We start from the raw sequence: 22,674 nt of genomic DNA, 5'->3' as shown, positions 1-22,674 counted from the left end.
TAAAAGCACCTGGCGCAGGTCACAGAATGCATTTTCAGCTCATGGCAGCTCTCCAGCCCTGTTATTCACTCCCCAGGCACATGTGTATGTTGCCTAGTGGGTCTAATAGGCCTCAGCTCTGGAGACAATGGCTCTATCTAGGACACCATCGCATTAGACTAAGAAAGGGTAATGTGGGCAGTAGAAACCCTATTGCCTAAGTGTGACTCTCCAAATTTCTATCACATCATATAAATCTTCTGTCCATTCTCATGGTTGTAATTTCATATGAAAATGTACATCTTCTAGTTCAGAAAAGGGAATCAGTTGATTATCAGTAAATACACACATATATCTGTTCCTAAATTTAACTTTTAAAAAAATCAGTGTTTGTAGAGAGGAAAAAGAACACCAATAAATAGTATTCCTTATTTATTCTAGCATAAGAAAAAAATACTCTTCACTCCAAATGTGAAAAATATAAAAAGCAAATAAGAGCTGGACTTCAATATGCTATCAGAACAGTGGTACCTTTGAGAAGAGGTTTAATTAAAAGCTCCATATGGAAACAATTTAAGATTGAATTTCAGCTGAGTGAACCCATTAACTGTTTATTCCCCTGACCTCTGATACAGGATTTATTAATTTAAAACAATACATGACTTACTAAGATCACAAAGCAAAGGATATTCAGAAGAACATGATATTTTTCATCAAGTAAAAAAGAAAATGAATAGAGACAGAAAAAAAAGCCACAGTAGCCCAAAGGGATCTAGATAACAAGATTATGACTGATACCATACCAAATATCTCAGATGAATGGGTTTTGTTTCTATAAAAGGTAAAATTATGCGACTTCCCTGGTAGTCCAGTGGTTAAGACTCTGTGCTTCCAATGCAGGGTGCCCGAGTTCAATCCCTGGACGGGGAACTAGATCCCACATGCCACAACTAAAAGAGCCCACATGCCACAACTAAACATCCCGTGTGCCGCAACTAAAGACTTGGTGCAGCCAAATAAATAAATAGTAAAAAGAAAAAAAAGAGATAAAATTGTAACTAGAAACTGCTGGTCATGATGTGGGGTTACCTGGTTAGATTAGGAATAATGAAGCATTACAAGTACCAACTGTTAACAAATAGTCTACACTTACATTGAACCTCCAGATCACAGGGTAAGATGGGTTCTTAGGGAAAAAACATGTTAATTTAGGGTTGAGTATGGCCCTTGAATAAGAGAATATTCTAGGATAGTTGTGCACCCCTGAGCTAATAAGCTTGCTCTTCTTCTTTTAAAAAATAATAGCTTTATTGAGATACAATTCACATGCCAAAAAATTCACCTTTTTAAAAGTTTACAATTCAGTGCTTCTGAGTATATTCAGAGTTGTACAACTTTCATCACTATTTAATTTTAAAGCATTATCACCTCAAAAAATAAACCCCATACTCATATCCTCACTCCTCCTTTCCCAGGCCCTGACAACCAGCAATCTATTTTCTGACCCAATGAATTTGTTTATTTCAGACATTTCATATAAATGTGGTCTTCTGTGTCTTCTTTCACTTAGCATAATGTTTTCAAGGCTCATCCATGTTGTAAGGGTACAAATTCATTCGTTTGCATGTGGTTATCCAGCTGTCTAGAACCACTGGTTGAAGAGACTATACTTTCCCCATTAACTAGTCTTAGCCCCTTGTTGAAAATCAATTAGCCATAGATGTTTGGGTTTATTTCTTGACTCTTAATTCTATTCCATTGGTCTATAAGTCTATCTTTATGCTAGTACTCTGCTGTTTCAATGACTGTAGCTTTGAGCTAAGTTTTAAAATCAGGAAATTTGAGTCCCCCAACTTCTATTTTCTTTTTCAACATTGTTTTGGCTATCTGGGGCTCCCTACAATTCCATATGAATTTGATGATTAGCTTTTCTACTTCTGCAAAAAAAAAAAAAAAGGCCATTATAATTTTGATAGGGATTGCAATGGATCTACAGATCTTGCTGTACTCCATATTAACAATACTAAATCTTCCAGCCCATGAACATAGGATATCTTTCCATTTATTTAAATCTTCTTTCATTTCTTTCAGTAATGTTTCATAGAAATATGCAAGTCTTTCACCTCCCGTGGTTAAATTTATTCCTAGGTAGTATATTCTTTTGAATGCTCTCGTAAATGAAATATTAATTTCCATGTGTTCATTGCCGGTATATAGAAATACACTAATATTTGTGTCTTTTACTCTGCAATTTTGCTTAAAATATTTATTAGCTCTAGCAGATTAGTTTTTTGTGTGTGAATTGTATAGCATTTTCTATATACAGAATCATGTCATGGGGCCCATTAATAAATGAAAGTTCATTTTTATCTCACAATGTTCATGTTTACTTCCATAAAAATATCATAAGACAAAATGACTTCAACAAACCTGTGGTATCAAAAAATGCACTTTATGCTTAAAAAAAACCTAAATGAAGGCAAAGTCAAATAATCCTGCAAGTGGATCTTATGAGAAAAATATTAGCACTCTCAACTGGTAAACATGTTTGTTGGCAACAGAAATCTAACAAGATATACTGGTTACATCTAAATTATTTCTCTTTTTTTAAAAAATTATTTATTTATTTGGCTGGGCCAGGTCTTTAGTTGTGGCATGCAGGATCTTCGTTATAGCATGTGGGCTCTTAGTTGTGGCATGCTGGATCTAGTTCCCTGACCAGGGATTGAACCCGGGCCTGCTGCTTGGGAGTGTGGAGTCTTAACTGCTGGACCACCAGGGAAGTCCTTAAATGATTTCTTGAATGTGTACAGTTATCAGGAGTAAAAACTCTTAGAAAACACAGTGAATTACTATAGCCATTGCATTTAATGACACAGATATTTTTTTAAAGGTGTGCTGAAACTCCTAAACACCCAAATAAAGTAGAGTGGAAGAAAAGTTAATATTGCTGGGTTAAAAAATAATCAATGAAATTCACCAGTAAGATTTTTGAGTAAAGGGAAAATCAATTGGAAAAAATCCGAAAGGTATAATCAAAATAAAAAAGAAGAAAAACAAAGATACAGTATCAATAAACTGAATTCAATTTCAGTGTCAGAAGAAAATTAAGAATATACTCATACTGGTAGAAGTTTTGCTATTAAGAAATAGAGAAGAAAAATCAAAATCTTTAGCAGTTAAGAAAATTAAAATGTCAATTAAACTTTTAAAAACATGCATTCATAATACTCCTTAAGATTAGTAGCTCTCCAATAAATTAATATTCTGATATTTCTATCAACTAATTTTATGCAAATATGTTCTAGAGCTCTATAAACTCTCAGAAAGTAATACTTATGTAATGTAAAGTCTGAGATCTTGAAGATGTTGGAGACAAGGTGGTGGAATAGAAGGACTTGAGTTCACCCCCTCTCATGAAAACACCAAAATCACAAGTAACTGCTGAACAACCATCGACAAAAAACACTGGAACCTGCTAAAAAAGATATTCTACATCCAAAGACAAAGAAAAGGCCACAGTGAGATGGTAGGAGGGGCGCATTCACAATATAATCAAATCCCATACCCACCGGGTAGGTGACCCACAAACTAGAAAATAATTACATGGTAGAGGTTCTCTCACAGGAATGAGAGTTCTGAGCCCCACATCAGGCATCCTGGACTGAGGGTCTGGCATCAGAAGGAGGAGCCCCCAGAGCATTTGGCTTTGAAGGTCAGTGGGGCTTGATCGCAGGAACTCCACAGGACTGAGGGAAACAGAAACTCCACTCTTGAAAGGCACACACAAGGTCTTATGAGCACCAGGACCCAGGGGGAAAAGCAGTAACTACATAGGAGCCAGGGCCAGACCTACATGCTGGTCTCGGAGGGTTGCTTGGGGAGGTTGGGGGGTGGATGTGGCGCACTGTGGGGACAAGGACACTGGTGGTGGAAGTACTGGGGAGTACTCATTGGCATGAGCTCTCCGGGAGTCTGCCATTTTGACACCAAGACCTGGCCCCTACCCAACAGCCTGTAGGCTCCAGTGCTGGGACGTCTCAGACCAAACAACCAATACAGCGAGAACACAGTCCCAACCATCAGCAGACAGGCTGCCTAAAGTCTTCCTGAGCCTACAGCCACCTCTAAACACACCCCTTGACATGGCCCTGTCCACCAGAGGGACAAGACCCAGCTCTACCCACCAGTGGGCAGGCACCAGCACCAGGAGGCCTGCACAAGCCTCTAGACCAGCCTCACCCACCAAGGGGCAGACACCAGAAGGAAGAGAAACTACAACCCTGCAGCCTGTGGAATGGAGACTGCAAACACAGAAAGTTAGACAAAATGAAACGGCAGAGGAATATATTCCACAGAAGGAACAAGATAAAAACCCCAGAAGAACAACTGAACAACTAAGTCAAGTGTAGATAGGCAATCTACCTGAAAAAGAATGGAGGCACAGACCAAGAAGGTACAACAAATGTATTACAAAGAGCTAGAAGATATAAAGAACAAACAAACATAGTTGAACAAAACAATAACAGAAATGAAAAATACACTAGGAGGAATCTATAACAGAATAAATGAGGCAGAAGAAAGGATAAGTGAGCTGGAAGACAGAATGGTGGAAATCACTGCAGCAGAACAGAATAAAGAAAAAAGAATGCAAAGAAATAAGGACAGTTTCAGAGACCTCTGGAACAACATTAAACACACCAACATTCGCATTACAGGGATTCCAGAAGGAGAAGAGAGAGAGATAGGGCCTAAGAAAATACGTGAAGAGATAATAGCTAAAAACTTCCCTAACATGGGTAAAAAAAAAACAGTCACCCAACTCCAGGAAGTGCAGAGACCCATATAGCATAAAACCAAGGAGGAACATGCTGAGACACATATTAATCAAACTGACAAAAATTAAAGGTAAAGAGAAAATATTAAAAGCAACAAGGGAAAAGCACCAAATAACATACAAGGGAATCTCCATAAGGTTATCTGCTGATTTTTTCACCAGAAACTCTGCAGAGTAGAAGGAAGTGGCACAATGTATTTAAAGTGATGAAAGGGGGCTTCCCTGGTGGCGCAGTGGTTGAGAATCCGCCTGCCAATGCAGGAGACACGGGTTTGTGCCCGGGTCTGGGAAGGTCCCACATGCCGCGGAGCGGCTGGGCCTGTGAGCCATGGCCTCTGAGCCTGCGCGTCGGGAGCCTGTGCTCCGCAACAGGAGAGGCCACAACAGTGAGAGGCCCACGTACCACATAAAAAAAAAAAAAAAAAAAGTGATGAAAGGGAAAAACCTACAACCAAGAATACTCTATACAGCTAGGCTCTCATTCAGATTTGATGGAGAAATCAAAAGCTTTACAGACAAGCAAAAGCTGACAGAATTCAGCACCATCAAACCAGGTTTACAACAATTGTGTAAGGAAATTCTCTAGGTTGAAAAGAAAAGGCCACAATTAGAAACAAGAAAATTACAAATGGTAAAGCTCACTGGTAAAGGCAAACACACAGTAAAGGTAGGAAATCATCCACACAAATACGATATCAAAACCAACAATCATGAGGAGAGTACAAATGCAGGATATTAGAAATGCATTTGAAATTAAGAGACCAGCAACTTAAAACAATCTTGTATACAGACAGACTGCTATATCAAAACCTCATGGTAACTGCAAACCAAAAATCTACAATAGGTACACACAAACAAAAAAGAAAGGAATCCAAACACAACACTAAAGATAGTCATCAAATAACAAGAGAACAGAAGAGGAAGGGAAGAAAAAAGACCTATGAAAACAAGTCCAAAACAATTAACATAATGGTAATAAAAACATACACATGGATAATTACCTTAAATGTAAATGGATTAAATGTTCCAACCAAAAGATACAGACTGGCTGAATGGATACAAAAACAATACTCGTATACATGTTGTCTACAAGAGACCCACTTCAGATCTAGGGATGTATACAGAGTGAAAGTGAGGGGATGGAAAAAGGTATTCCATACAAATAGAATTCAAAAGAAAGCTGGAGTAGCAATACTCGTATCAGATAAAATAGACTTTAAAATAAAATAAAGACTGTTACAAGAGACAAAGAAGGACACTACATAATAATCAAGGGATCAAGCAAAGAAGATATAACAATTAGAAATATATATGCACCCAAAATAGGAGCACCCCAATCTATAAGGCAAATGCCATAAAAGGGGAAGTCAACAATAACATGATAATAGTGGGGGAACTTTAACACCCCACTTACATCAATGAACAGATCATCCAGACAGAAAATCAATAAGGAAACACAGGCCTTAAATGACACATTGGATTTGATGGTCTTAATTGATATTTATAGAGCATTCCATCTGAAAGCAGCAGAATACACATTCTTTTCAGGTGCACATGGAACACTTCTCCAGGATAAATCACATGCTGGACCAGAAAGCAGGCCTCAGTAAATTTAAGAAAACTGAAATCAAAGTATCTTTTCCAACCACAATGCTATGAGATTAGAAGTCAATTACAAGAAAAAAAACTGTAAAAAACACAAACAAGTGGAGGCCAAACTATATGCTACTAAACAAGCAATGGATCACTGAAGATATCAAAGAGGAAATCAAAAAATACCTAGAGACAAATGAAAACATGATGATCCAAAACCTATGGGACACAGCAAAAGCAGCTCTAAGAGGGAACTTTATAGCAATACAAGCTTACCTCAGGAAATAAGAAAAATCTCAAAGAAACAACCTAACCTAACACCTAAAGCAACTAGAGAAAGAACAAACAAAACCCAAAGTTAGTAGAAGAAAAGAAATCATAAAGATCAGAGCAGAAATAAATGAAATACAGACTAAAAAAAAAAACAGAAAAGATCAATGAAACTAAAAGCTGGCTCTTTGAAAAGATAAACAAAATTGATAAACCTTTAGACAGACTCATCAAGAAGAAAGGTAGAGGGCTCAAATCAGTAAAATTAGAAACGAAAAGGGAGAAGTTACAACTGACACCACAGAAATACAAAGGACCATAAGAGACTACTATAAGCAAACTATATGCCAATAAAATGACAACCTAAAAGAAACGGACAAATTCCTAGAAAGGTACAATCTCCCAAGACCGATTCAGGAAGAAACAGAAAATATGAACCAACCAATCACAAGCACTGAAATTGAAACTGTGGTTAAAAAACTGCCAACAGGGACTTCTCTGGTGGTCCAGTGTTGAGACTCCGCACTTCCAATGCAGGGGGTGTGGGTTCGATCCCTGGTCGGGGAACTAGGATCTCACATGCCGTGCAGCGTGGCCAAAAAATAAATAAATAAAAATAAAAATACTTTGTGCGTGTGTCTGTATGTGTACAAAAACTCCCAACAAACTGAAGTCCAAGACCAGATGGCTTTGCAGGTGAGTTCTATCAAACATTTAGAGAAGAGTTAACACCTATCCTTCTGAAACTATTCCCCAAAATTGCCAAGTAAGGAACACTCCCTTACTCATTCTATAAGGCCACTATCACCCTGATACCAAAACCACACAACACCACAATGGAAGAAAATTACAGGCCAGTAACACTGATGAACATGGTCACAAAAATCCTCAACAAAATACTAGCAAACTGAATCCAACGATACATTAAAAGGATCATACACCATGACCAAGTGAGATTTATCCCAGGAATACAAGAATTTTTCAATGTCCGCAAATCAATCAGTGTGATACACCACATTAACAAATTGAAGAATAAAAACTGTATGATCATCTCAATAGATGCAGAAAAAGCTTTTGACAAAATTCAACACCCATTTATGATAAAAACTCTCCAGAAAGTGAGCACAGAGGGAATCTACTTCTGGGAGTTGCCTGGTTGCCTAGTGGTTAGGATTCAGTGCTGTCACTGCAGTGGCCTGGGCTTGATCCCTGGTTGGGGAACTGAGATCCCACAAGCCGTGTAGCGCAGCCAAAAGAAGAGGGAACCTACCTCAACATAGTAAAGCCCATATATGACACAGCTAACATCATACTCAATTGCGAAAAGTTGAAAGCATTTCCTCTAAGATCAGTAACAAGACAAGGATGTCCACTCTTGCCACTTTTATTCAACATAGTTTTGGAAGTCCTAGACATAGCAATCAGAGAAGAAAGCAAAATAAAAGGAATCCAAATTGGAAAAGAAGTAAAACTGTCACTGTTTGCAAATGACATGATACTATACATAGAAAATCCTAAAGATGTTACCAGAAAACTACTAGAGCTCATCAATGTATTTGGTAAAGTTGCAGGATACAAAATTAATACACAGAAATCTCTTGCATTCCTATACACTAACACCAAAAGATCAGAAAGAGAAATTAAGGAAACGATCCCATTTGCCATCACATCAAAAAGAATAAAATACCTAGGAATAAACCTACCTACGGAGGCAGAAGACCTGTACTCTGAAAACTATGTGACGCTGATGAAAGAAATCAAAGATGACACAGACAGATGGAAAGATAAACCATGTTCTTGGATTGGAAGAATCAATATTGTCAAAATGACTATACTACCCAAGGCAATCTGCAGATTCAATGCAATCCCTATCAAATTACCAAGGGCATTTTTTGCAGATCTAGAACAAAAAATCTTAAAATCTGTATGGAGACATAAAAGACTCTGAATAGGTAAAGCAATCCTGAGAAAGAAAAATGGACCTGGAGGAATCAGGCTATACTGACTTCAGACTATACAATAAAAGCTACAGTAATCAAAACAGCATGGTATGGGCACAAAGACAGACTTCTAGATCAACGGAACAGGATAGAAAGCCCAGAAATAAACCCACGAACCTATGGTCAATTAATCTGTGACAAAGGAGGCAAGGATATACAATGGAGAAAAGACAATCTCTTCAATAAGTGGTGCTGGGAAAACTAGACAGTTACATGTAAAAGAATGAAATCAGAACATTGTCTAACACCATATACAAAAAAACCCTCAAAATGGATTAAAGACCTAAATGTAAGACCAGATACTATAAAATTCTTAGACGAAAACATAGGCAGAATAAATCTTTGACATAAATCACAGCAATATCTTTTTGGATCCACCTCCTAGAGTAATGAAAATAAAAACAAAAATAAACAAATGGGATCTAATTAAACTTAAAAGCTTCTGCACAGCAAAGGAAACCATAATCAAACAAAGAGATAGGACTTCCCTGGTGGCACAGTGGTTAAGAATCCGCTTTTGAACGCAGGGGACACGGGTTCAATCTCTGGTATGGGAAGATCCCACATGCGGCAGAGCAACTAAGCCCGTGCGCCACAACTACTGAGCCTGCGTTCTAGAGCCTGTGAGCCACAACTACCAAGCCCATGTGCCACAACTACTGAAGCCCCTGTGACCTAGAGCCCGCATACCACAACTACTGAGCCCATGTGCTACAACTACTGAAGCCCGCATGCCTAGAGCCCATGCACTGCAACAAGAGAAGCCACCGCAATGAGAAGCCCATGCACCACAATGAAGAGTAGACCCTGCTTGCCGCTAACTAGAGAAAGGCCACGTGCAGCAATGAAGATCCAACGCAGCCAAATAAATAAATAAACAAACAGAGACAGCCCACAGAATGGGAGAAAATATTTGCAAGTGATGCAACCGACAAGTGATTAATTTCCAAAATATATGAATGGCTCGTGCAGCTCAATATCACAAAAACAAACACCCCAATAAAAAAATGGGCAAAGATCTAAACAGACAATTCCCCAAAGAAGACATAGAGAGGGCCAAAAAGCACATGAAAAGATGCCTAACATCACTAATTATTAGAGAAAAGCAAATCAAAACTACAGTGAGGTATCACCTCACACCGGTCAGAATGGCCATCATCAAAAAGTCTACTAACAGGGCTTCCTTGGTGGCGCAGTGGTTACGAATCCACCTGTCAATGCAAAGGACACAGGTTCGAGCCCTGGTCTGGGAAGATCCCACATGCCACAGAGCAGCTAAGCCCATGCACCACAACTACTGAGCCTGTGCTCTAGAGCCTGCAAGCCACAACTACTGAGCCTGTGTGCCACAACTACTGAAGCCCACGCACCTAGAGCCCGTGCTCCACAATGAGAGAAGCTACTGCAACGAGAAGCCCACGTGCATCAATAAAGACCCAATGCAGCCAAAAATAAATTAAAAAAAAAAAAGACAGTGGACCAGTCTTGACTAGACATCATGGTACTCTTCACCACTGCGCACACTTCAAAAAAAAATAGTCTACAAAGTCTACAAACAATAAATGCTAGAGAGGGTGTGGAGAAAAGGGAACCCTCCTACACTCTTGGTGGGAATGTAAGTTGGTGCAACCACTTTGGAAAATGGTACAGAGATTCCTCAGAAAACTAAAACTAGAACTACCATATGATCCAGCAGTCCCACTCCTGGGTATATATCCAGACAAAACTAAAATTTAAAAAGATGCATGCATCCCTATGTTCCTAGCGGCACTATTTACAATAGCCAAGACATGGAAACAAACTAAATGTCCATCAACAGAGGAATGGATAAAGAAAATGTGGTAATATATACAATGGAACATCACTCAGCCATAAAAAAGAATGAAATAATGCCATTTGCAGCAACATGGATGGACCTAGTGATTATCATACTAAGTGAAGTCAGACAGAGAAAGAGAAATATCGTATGATAACATTCATATGTGGAATCTAAAGAAATGATACAAATGAACTTATTTACAAAACAGAAATAGACTCACAGACTTAGAGAATGAACTTATGGCTACCAAAGGGGAAAGGTGGGGGTGGGGGATAAATTAGGAGTTTGGGGTGAACATATACACACGACTATATATAAAATAGATAACAAGGACCTACTGTATAGCTCAGGGAACTCTACTCACTCCTCTGTAATAACCTATATGGGAAAAGAATCTGAAAAAGAATAGATATATGTATACGTATAAACTGAATCACTATTGTACACTTGAAACTAACACAACATTGTAAATCAACTATACTCCAATATAAAATAAAAATGTTAAAAAATAAAAATAATCAAGATACTGGTGAGAAGACAGACACCTAAATCAATGAAACAGAACAGACTTTTCAGAAATGAATTTACACAATATATTCAACTGATTTTTGACAAAGTTGTTAAGGAAAACACATGGAGGAATGATAGCCTTTTTTCAAAAAATAATGCTGAATATGAATAATAGCCTAAAAGACCTCTAAAAACTTGATAATATGAAAATAAAAGATAAACAATGAAACTTGGACATAAACTTGTACAGATACTTTATCACAGAAGATACACAGATGGCAACTGAGCACATTAAAAAAAAAATGGTTCAACAACATTTGTGATTAGGGAAATACAATCTAAAGTCATCATGTTATCCAATATACATATTAGAGGGACTAGAATTTAAAAGTATAATGGACGCAGCTTCGATCCCTGGTCAGGGCACTAAGATCCCACATGCTACATACAGGGCAACTAAGCTCAGATGCCATAACTAGAGAGAAGCCTGTGCACCACAGTGGAGGATCCTGCATGCCATACTGAAGATCCCTCATGCCACAACTAAGACCGGACGTGGCCAAAAATAAATATTTTTTAAAAATTAATAAGCCAATCCTAATTCAGAGAGAAATAAGAAAAACATTAGAAATATTGATATTGATATGAAGGTGTGCTTTACTAAAATATGTGGGATTCCACTGACATGGTGTTCGTTGGAAAATCCATACCCAAATCAAAAAGTTAGAAAATAATAGCAAAATAAACCAACGGAAGGATAAGAAAAAATTCAAAAGGGAAAAATACACTAGAAATTCTAAAAAAAAAAGAAAAATTAAATAAAAAATGCTAAATAAAAAGTCTGAAGTCTCAGGTGTGAAATAATAGCATATTAAGAGAATATCAAGAGATGAGAACATAGTAAGAGACCATAAATAATTACATTCAGTAATAATTACGAGCTCCTACTATGTGCCTGGCACTATGGTAGGTCCTGGGGATACAGAATGAGAAAAACAGACTTAGTCCCTCCTAAAGATTTATTTAATGGTAAAGATTGCCATTAAATAATTACAGGTGTAAAGAATTTCCTAGGGGAGAGTCTTAGGAGTTCCAGAAATATCTAGCCAAGAGGGTTTGGGAAAACCCTTGAACAAGTTTCTTTTAAGTGGAGATGTTAAGAATGAGTAGCAGTCAGCCAGCCAAAGGGGAGAGAAAGGTCAAGAGAGAAACTGCCACAGACAGAACAAGACACAAGAAAGCTCAGAGGAGAAACAGCTAGAGTAGAAGGAGAATGTAGAGATGTAGAGATCATAATGAGAGAGAGAGTGGAACAAGATGAAACCAGAAAATTCCCTAGAGCCCTGATCATGCAGGGTCTGGTGGGTGATGCTAACAGTTTTGCAATTTTTTGTAAATAGCTATGTATTCAGCAGCATTGTGCACTCCCTCCTCTACTTTACCAGTAAATATCTCAGGTGCTCAAAGAACATCAGGACCAACAGATGATTAATTTCATCTGATATACAGGCCTTCTTAGTATAAGGTATATTTATATCAAAGTGAAAATGTCTACTTACAGTATCAAGCATTTCTTTGGTATGAGCTGCCGACAGGCAAAACCTGGCTCTGGACTCAATGATTGGGGTAGCAGGAAATCCTACCACAACTACACCGATATTCCGCTTTAGCATCTCCCGTCCAAAGGCGCTGCAGAGGGAAAACAAGAAAAGAAATCAGGAAGAATAATAAAGCACACAGTACAAAGGCCTGTAAACTCTTGGGTGATACAGGCACTAGACAGTTCTATTAGGAATTTCTTCTAACTTCTATGAGAGTTAAAATTGACAGTTTACAAAGACTTCTTTTATTCAACCCTAAAGTGGTCTTCTCCCAAATGGTTTCCTTCAGAAAGGGGAAGGAATATTGTTGGCACAGACCAATTTTTAATAGGGCTTGCCTAAAGTAATTTGCAACTGTAGCCTTAAGGTGTCACTGACATATAACAGTGGTTCAGAGGTTTCAAAATGAACCTGAGTTTAAAACCTGGTCTTTGAAATGTTAGGCTTGGCAGTTTAAAAAATTCTTAAGATTAAGGATGCAAAGGATCTGGACATCTTTCTGCTGGCAGAAAGGCCAAGCACTAGCCTTCCAGACCAGGCATTTTTTGGATCGACTGAAGTGTTGAGCTGCCTTTGTAATTCAGGGTTTCCTTCGGTGTTTGTGAGGCCAGCTCATCCCCAGCCTTCAGATGACCACTCAGACCACACAGTTCTTGTTTAACCCCCCATCCCAAGCCAAACTCGTGGCATGTGACCTTACATGAATAAAATGAATAGGATGAATAAAAATATCTGCTCCTTTAATGAGTTCCATTAAACCTGAGAAATGATCCTTACTCAATTTTATATTTACAATCCAGTCATCTGTATCTTGCCTAATTAACACAATTCTAACTTTCATGTAAATTTTGTTATTTACTAAATTATGTTATTCTTTGTCCTTTTCTCTTGTTGGCCTATCTTATTCCTTTTTGACTTTTCCCTTAGCTGTTTAAAGCATTTGTTTGAGAATAAAAAATTCCACTCACTTTAGTAATAGCACCAGCTTTCCCCACTCCTGGTAACGGTACATCCTCTTCAATGTATTTCCTTTGTGTCAGGCTAAGTCCTGCATCTTTAGCACATGCTCCCGAACTGTCTAGTGCTTTATTCCAGTTCTGCCTTACTCTCTCTAAATCTTAATTATAATGTACATAGTCAGTTTCACCTGTATAGAATAAATCAGACACAGTCCTCTCTAAAGGAAGGGTTCTAGACTAAGTCAATCCTCCAGAACAGGTAACTTTTTGAGTTTATTTATGATGATAATTCCATTTAAAGAAGAATGAGGGAAATCCTACACCTCTGCTTTGGTGCAGGATTCCCTCATTTCCTCCATTTCCTCTGAAGGCCATAATGCCAATTGCCCATATGACTTCCTACTGGAAACTAATCTCCTCTTTTTCCCTCAATGAGCACCCTTTCCCAATATCCCCCCTTCATTAACTTTGGAATCACCATACTTCCAGGTTCCCTGATTTAATGTTCCCTCCTATATTCACTTTAATCAACATTTATTGAGTGCGAGGAGCTGTGGTGGGCGCTGGGGATTCAAAGATGAATAAAAATATTTGCTCCTTTAATGAGTTCCATTAAACCTGAGAAATGATCCTTACTCAATTTTATATTTACAATCTAGTCAAAACTCACAAATCTGAAAAGATGTGCCTTTTTTACTGAACCTATACTAAGCAGATGACCCCCTTATTTTATTTTATTTTTATTTTTATTTTTTTTTGCGGTACACGGGCCTCTCACTGCCGTGGCCTCTCCCGTTGCGGAGCACAGGCTCCGGACGCGCAGGCTCAGCGGCCATGGCTCACGGGCCCAGCTGCTCTGCGGCATGTGGGATCCTCCTGGACCGGGGCACGAACCCGTGTCCCCTGCATTGGCAGGCGGACTCTCAACCACTGCACCACCAGGGAAGACCTATTTTATTTTTAAAATAAATTTATTTATTTATTTTTGGCTGTGTTGGGTCTTCGTTGCTGTGCACGGGCTTTCTCTAGTTGCGACAAGCGGGCGCTACTCTGTTGCGGTGCGCGGGCTCTAGGTGCGTGGGCTTCAGTAGTTGTGGCACGCAGGCTCAGCAGTTGTGGCTCGCGGGCTCTAGCACAGGCTCAGTAGCTGTGGCGCACGGGCTTAGCTGCTCCACGGTATGTGGGATATTCCTGGACCAGGGTTCGAACCCGTGTCCCCTGCACTGGCAGGCGGATTCTTAACCACTGCGCCACCAGGGAAGTCTGACTCCTTTATTTTATATCTCTGGTGCAATTTTGCACATAATTATTTTGCAAATAGTTAGATCTGTCCACTTCATATCTGCTTTTCAAATATATTTTGGTTTCGTTATACATCTGTACTTCTCAAATACATTGAAAGCTATTCCAGGGCAAAGATTTCCATTATATATGCCTTGCACAAGCCAGAGAGGCTGGTGTAAAGTACACATCTGACCTCATAGCTCACTGTTCCCCCTTGGACACTGCACTTCAGCTCCACTCACCTCCTGCTAGTCTTCCATCAGCTAAGTATGTTCCTGCACTGTGGCCTACGCACAGAAGCGTCTTCCTCCAAGTGACTAACTTGCTCAGCTAGTTCAAGCTCAGATGTCATCTTCCCTTACCCCTGAGGCTCTCCAGGGTGACTACCCCATTTAATACTGTAATCTGCCCACCCACAGTGCACTCTCAAACCCCATATCCTGCTCTATTTTTTCCTATAGCCCTTAACATCTTCTGGCATGTTACATAATTTCCTTATTTATTATGTTTGTCTGACTCTTGTCCCAGTAGAGCATAAACTCCACAAGGACATGGATTTTTCTGTGTTTTGTTCACTGATCTATCCCAATCCCCCAGAAGAGTGCATTAAACTCAAATGTTTGTTTAAGGAAAGACTAACAAGTTAACATATTTTACAAACTGGAATCCACTTGTTTAATCTACGGCAGATCTAGCAAACAAAGGTTAACATAATGAGGCCAAGACAATTTTACCTAACAAAATATATAAGCCTGGTCTCACATCATCGTAAACCTTAAGTCTAATAAGAGGGCAATCTGTAATCTGCAAAAAGGTACCCAATTTTGGCTGGCATGTAGAGCATCAGAGGCACCACTGGAGAATCTTCATTTCCATAGATGATGAAGCCCATATTTTTCAGACGTCTCCTGAAATATCTGACATTTTCAGCTAACTGCTGTATACACTCTTTGCCTGGAAAATCATGGGGAGGGAAACAAAATAATACTAAGAAAGAAGAAGTGGAAAAAGACAGCAATCTCCTCCATCTCTATTCTATCAATCAATTCTATGTTTTGTTTCTTTCTTTCCCATATAAAATATTTTTGCACAGTAAACTGTATGGAATATAAGTAGAAACAAATATATCTTGCGTTTGTATTGTGTCACAGTAGGTGTTGATAGCAGATTTTATAGTAATGTACAAAATAAAGTTTAATGACCAGTATTTCCATGGCACATTAGCATCTTCAAACATTTTCATTGATACTACCTCATTTAACATTCTACCACCCCTTTACAGTAGGTTGGATAATTATTATCATTTTCATTTTATATATTAGGAGACTCACAAAGGTTGTGACTGGCCTACAGTTACACAATAATGAGTGGCACAGTTGACTAGAAGCTAGGCCTCTCAACTTCAATATTCATTCCAAAAACTGTGCTGCAAATAATTTTACACATAAGACCAGAGACAGAACCATTCAGAGCCCCACATTTTCCTCTTAAGAGTTTGAGTTTATGTTACCATTTCCCTAAAACTTCTACCAGACAGCAATAGCATATACATATAATAATGTAAAAATCATATTTTTAATCCTACTTCGTTCATCTTCCCTAAAACACAAATGGATTAAGACACACATTTCTCTAACTGCTGACTGACTAAATATTTGGCCCGGTTTTGACTTTATGGTAGGTCAATCTATGAACATATGTCCCAAAACCATCATTCTGTTACAGAGAGCAAGACATAAATTCAAAAGATCAGCTTGCAAAGGGCTAAGAACTGTTTTATGGTTTTCTAAATCACAAATACTCACAAATAAGAAAAGGTTGCAGTCATTTTCACATATATTAGAAAGCCAGCAAATTCATATTTAAAAAAATACAACCATACAGCTCAAAGGTAAGTTAATCAATTGCAAATACAGATGACTAACAAATGTCCTTAGAATCAAAACACTAACATATCTGTCATTGATGGGAAACTACTCTAGATAAGTTTGCTACAAATAACCCTAAATTAACTCTATATGTAAATAATTTCAAGTTGACTGGAGAAGCACATACAAGCTGAGATTAGTTTAGTGTGAACACTGAAGAACATCACTTAAGTTATGACATACATCTTACACATATTAAAACAGACATTAAAGTATGTTAAGTTTATGTTGACAATTGATGAGCCACGTACTCTAATTTTCCCCTAGAAATACCAACACATGCTTACTCTACATTTAGAATAAGAGACTTCCACTTCCAGCCATGATAAAGTACCAGGAACTGGATTTTCTTTCCTGTTTGTAAACAACAGAAAGCTGGACAGAGTATATTACAAAATGGTTTTCAGACATTGGGCCCCAGGCAGTGGAGGACTGTGTTGCTGGAGATAAGGGAAAACAGAAGTGAGTCTCTGGATTGTCCCCATACCACCTGGAGACAGGCCCCAGGCTGCTCCAGGAGTGGGGACCTAGTTTTGTCAGTCGAAGACATCAGATTTTGGAGTTGGGGAAGCTAAGGTGGCTAGAATTCACTGGGCACACAACAGGAGAGGAGGAAGGTACACAGAGAGACCTTTGGAAGTCTACAGAAGAGCATTTGGCAAAGTGCTGATCTGAACACGGACGAGAAGAAACTATGAGGGGCTGGAGAAAGCTCCAACAGAAAGCAGCAGACTGAACAATTCCCAGCACTCATACAGTTGGGAATAGCTTCTATTTTCACCAACCAAAATGGAAAGACCTCAGAATCACACTAGTAGTGGAGCTAAATTAGCCGTAAACTAAAAGTTGCTCTGGCCCACCCTAACACCCCTTAAAAAGCAAGTCTTAAAAGGATCCAATTGATTCCAAGAACAAAGTCCAACATTATTACCTAAATGAATACAAAATGCAGCCCCTAGTAATGTAAAATTCACAATGTGTGACGTATAATAAAAAATTCTAGGCATTCAAAGAAACAGGAAAATATGACCCACCAACTAGGAGAAAGGTCTTTCAATAGAAACAGACCAGAAATGACAGAATATTAGCAGACAATGATATAAAAATGCTATTATAAGTATACTCCATACATTCAGAAAAGTAGAGGACACAGGATGAAGAAAGAAAATACATAAAAAGGGAACAACTGATACATGCAAAAATGATGAATCTCAAAAGGATTATGTTAAATGAAATAAGTCAGACACAAAAGACTACACTCTTGTGAATTCATTTATAGGAAATTCTTAAAAAGACATAATTACAATGATAGAAAACAGATTAGTGGTTGCCTGGGAATGGAGAGAGGACTGACAGAGCGGTATTGAAGGGGACTTTTCAGAGGTGACAAAAACATTTTATACTTCAGTTATGGTATGGTTACATGACTGTATACATTTGTCAAAACTCATGGAATTACACACTTAAAATTGGTGAATTTTATATAAATTATATTAAAGATTTTTAGAAACTGAGTGACACATTTGCTAATTTAGTGTACATTAATTTTTCCTGTACCACTTATTATTTTACAACTTGCTACCTTTTTCTTATCACAAACTAACTACCTTTTGTTAAAACTTTTGTTCTTATTCCAAGATTATCAAGAAAAATTATCAAGGAAACGAAGAAATGCTAAGAGATTTAGACCTTACCTTTTCCACCTATGGCTATATCATTCTAAGCAAGTTCTCTGTAACAAAAGCAAGTGGAAACCTCAGTCTCACCATTCATTGTCATCTGTTCCTTGACAAGAAGAGTCCCCAAAGAAAACACATCTAAAATAACATTCATAGGCAAAACTGGAAGATACTGAGAATAGGCATTTAAAATTCCCAACTTATATATCCTTATTATTGCTGAACAGTATTCCTTACCAAAGATATACCACAATTTGTTCACCCATTTATATGTTAATGGACATTAGAGTTGAGATTACTAACTTTCATTTTGGCAGTTATAAAGTTCAGATTTATAAGAATTCTCTCTGAGGGACTTCCCTGGCAGTCCAGTGGTTAAGACTCTGTGCTGTCAATGCAGGGGGCACAGGTTTGATCCCTGGTCAGAGAACTAAGATCCCACATGCCACGTGGTGCAGCCAAAAAATTAAAAACAACAAAAAAAAGAATTCTCTCCTAAATAGAGGATGTGGATAAAAGGGACCCTTGTACACTGCTGGTGAGAATGTAAATTGGTGCAGACACTATGGAAAACAGTATGGAGGTTCCATAAAAAACTACTGATAAAAATAGAACTACCATATAATCCAGCAATTCCACCTCTGGGTATATATCTGGAAAAAAAGAAAACACTAATTCTAAAAGATATATGCACCCCAATGTTCACAGCAGCACTATTTACAGTAGCCAAGACATGAAAGCAACCCAAGTGTCCATCAACAGATGACTGGATTAAGAAGATATGGAATATATACACAATGGAATATTACTCAGCTGTAAGAAAGAATCAAATAATGCCATTTGCAGCAACAGGAACTGACCTAGAGAATATTATGCTTAGTTAAATAAGTCAGAAAGAGAAAGACAAATACTATACGGTATCACTCATATGGGCATATATCTGGAAAAGACGAAAACTCTAATTCTAAAAGATACATGTACCCCAGTATTCACAGCACTATTTACAACAGCCAAGACATGGAAGCAACCTAAATGTCCATCAACAGATGAATGGACAAAGATGTGTGTGTGCACGTGTGTGTGTGTGTGTGTATACATACACACACAGTGGAATATTACTCAGCCATTAAAAAAAGAACTAATGCCATCTGCAGCACCATGGATGGACCTAGAGATTATCATACTAAGGTCAGACAGAGAAAGACAAATATCATATGATATCACTTATATGTGGAATCTAAAAAAGTGATACAAATGAACTTATCTACAAAACAGAAATAGACTTACAGACTTAGAAAACAAACTTATGGTTACCAAAGGAGAGAGGGAAGGGGGGAGGGACAAATTAAAAGTATGGGTTTAACAGATATAAACTACTATACATAAAATAGATAAGCAAAAGAATTTACTGTATAGCACAGGGAATTATACCCATTATCTTATAATAACCTATAATGGAATATAATCTGCAAAAATAATGAATCACTGTGCTATACTCCTGAAACTAACACAATATTGTAAATCAACTATACTTCAATTAAAAAAAATTCTCTCCTAAATATTTATTTAAGCATCCTAGTCATTCCCAAATAAGGGAAGAATTACTATAATTAGCAACTAACAGCTCAGTTTCATTTGATTCTAACTGCTTTAGGTGAATATGGTAAAAGAATGTACTACAGTTGACCCTTAATCCACATATAATTTATAGTCGGCCCTCCATAGCTGAGGTCTCTGAATCTCCAGATTCAACCAACCAGGGACCACGTAGTACTACAGCATTTACTGTTGAAAAATATCTACATGTAAGTGGACCCGGGCAGTTTAAACCTTGTTGTTCACAGGTAAACTGTATTTAAACTTTATACACAAAGAAACAGGCCCATAAATGTTAAACTACTTTCTCTAAGGCCTTTCATTCAGTAGGAGGAAGATCAAGGTTCTGACCCCCGTTTAGTGCTTTTTCTTCTACACCACAGCAAGAAATTATGTACTTTTCAAACTTTAAAGTGTTTAACCCTTTGCTGGGTAACAATATCTTTATTTTACTTTTTAAACGGCACTTACTAGCAAATGAATAGGATAGGGATGAATGGGGTGAAGGAGCCTAAGACACAGGGCAAGTATGAGACAAGTGGAAAGTAGTTCTTCCAATAAACTCATCTGGAATAGCAAACTGTAATCATCACTGGCGAGCAGGGAATAAAGACTAAGGGGAAGAATCAAGACCAGTGCTGGAGAAAGAACCAAACTAAATTAGAAACAGTGGTCATAGTGAATCCCAGAAATTAAGCGGTCTGTTTATCCAACAAAACTACTAGGCTGAACCAAGAAATTGCCAATATTTGACTATTTTTGACCTTAAAAAGGCGATTTCTTCTGATTCAACCTAATAATTTCAAAGATAATAATAGGAAAAGCAGCCAAGTTAAGTTACTTACAAATCAGTAAGCTTTTGCAGTTATACATATTGGGAAAGTGGTTGTCCCTTATTCCTGAGGTGACACTGAATTTTAAAGACAACACTGTTACCCATTTTGAATTAAATATCATATAAAATACCAGTTAATATTAATACAAGAAGCATGGTACTTAAGTCCAATCTGCTAGCTCAGTTCTAAAGAGTTTTCTTACTGCAGAGCTGCAGCAAGTATCTGGTCTAACACAAATTTAAAAACAAAGAAAGGTGAGCCTTGTTAAAAAAAAAGATACTGGACTTCCCTGGTGGCGCAGTGGTTAAGAATCTGCCTGCCAATGCAGGGGACACGGGTTCGATCCCTGGTCCGGTGAGATCCCACATGCCATGCAGCACCTAAGCCTGTGCACCACAACTACTGAGTCTGCACTCTAGAGCCTGTGAGCCACAATTATTGAGCCCGTGTGCCGCAACTACTGAAGCCCAGGTGCCTAGAGCCCATGCTCCACAAGAGAAGCCACCATAGAGAGAAGCCCGCGCACCGCAACAAAGAGTAGCCCCCGCTCACCGCAACTAGAGAAAGCAGCAGCAGCCAATGCAGCCAAAAAAACAAATACATAAATAATTTTTAAAAAATCATATGAATGAATGCACAAATCAGACAATACTGGCCAGAAAGTATTTATTTTTCATTTGTGCATCTACTTTCATTCCCATAAAGTTATTTTTTCCTAGGATGTTTGAGTATTAGTTTTTCTTATACATACTTTGTCAAGAGAGAGAGGCTGATAAAACGGTGGCACCAAGTATTGCTAACACATCTGGTTCACACTGCCTACTGTTAAGACTGACTGCCTTTTAGGAGAGCTATGGGACATTTGCACATCCTTTAATAGGGGGAATTGCTGGGATTCCTGACTCCAATTAGTCAGGAAATCAGAGTTCCAAAAATAACTTTTACTTCTTCCAAGAAAGGGGAAGTGGGTTGGCAAGTGAACACTTAGATTTGACACCAACAGTAATAAGAATTATTCTGTAATCTCGAAATTTTGGGGAGCCCAGTGGAAACCAACTGAATTTTGAATCCCTATTATAATGGCTACTTATTTTTATAAAAATAAATATGCACATCTATAAAACTCAACAGAACATGTAAATTTGTTCCACATCTTCTTACTCCATATAAATGATGAACTCTTTCATCACATTCAATATTGTCAATTAAAACAAAAGTGCTCATATTTGAGAAAGATGACCAATTTATATTGGTAAGTCTATCAAGTAAGAGTTTAAAAAAAACCCTGCATGTACAGCAGTTGTGTATATGCTTCAGGATTTCTTAGAGAAACTTAAACATTAAAGAAGCTGAATTTAGAGGCTACTAACATTTTTTGACACAAAAACCCCTGCCTGCTACAAGCTTACATTCCAGTATGGGGGACAGACAATAAAAAGATGAACGCCTCGCTTAAGCACTCATTCTGCTCAAGAGCTGCCTCCATAAAGCGTCAAGACCCAAAAGCAAAGCACACCTACATTTCCAAGGACCAAGTAAGCCAGTCTGGTTGGAGCTAAGCAAGCCAAGTGGGGAAGAGTGGGACCAGAGGAGGTCGACAAAGGGCCAAATCATAAATTTATTTATTTTACTTATTTATTTTTGGCTGCACTGGGTCTTCGTAGCTACACGGTCGTCCTCTGGTTGCGGCGAGCGGGGGCTACTCATCCTTGCGGTGCGCTGGCTTCTCATTCTGGTGGCTTCTCTTATTGTAGAGCATGTGCTCTAGGCATGTGGGCTTCAG

The 22,674-nt window shown here is 38.2% G+C and overlaps 1 protein-coding gene and 1 long non-coding RNA gene across 2 annotated transcripts in view; one reads left to right on the top strand and one right to left on the bottom strand.

Annotated features, from left to right (window-relative positions):
• The window catches only part of SPTLC2 (serine palmitoyltransferase long chain base subunit 2), a 109,411-nt gene that overhangs the window by 6,516 nt on the left and 80,221 nt on the right, over nt 1–22,674 (bottom strand). The window contains exons 10-11 of the mRNA XM_059057626.2: nt 15,671–15,806; nt 12,568–12,697 (exon numbers count right to left, since the gene is read on the bottom strand). Of these exons, the coding sequence (XP_058913609.1) occupies nt 12,568–12,697; nt 15,671–15,806 (266 nt within the window). The remainder of the gene's footprint in view (nt 1–12,567; nt 12,698–15,670; nt 15,807–22,674) is intronic.
• Nucleotides 1–22,674, top strand: part of LOC136793776 (uncharacterized) — a 74,498-nt gene that overhangs the window by 11,696 nt on the left and 40,128 nt on the right. The gene's annotated exons all lie outside the window — the stretch shown is intronic.

The sequence above is a fragment of the Kogia breviceps genome, chromosome 3 (genome assembly GCF_026419965.1).
Source record: "Kogia breviceps isolate mKogBre1 chromosome 3, mKogBre1 haplotype 1, whole genome shotgun sequence".
Lineage (NCBI taxonomy): Eukaryota > Metazoa > Chordata > Mammalia > Artiodactyla > Physeteridae > Kogia > Kogia breviceps.
This window is presented reverse-complemented; position numbering and strand designations above follow the sequence as displayed.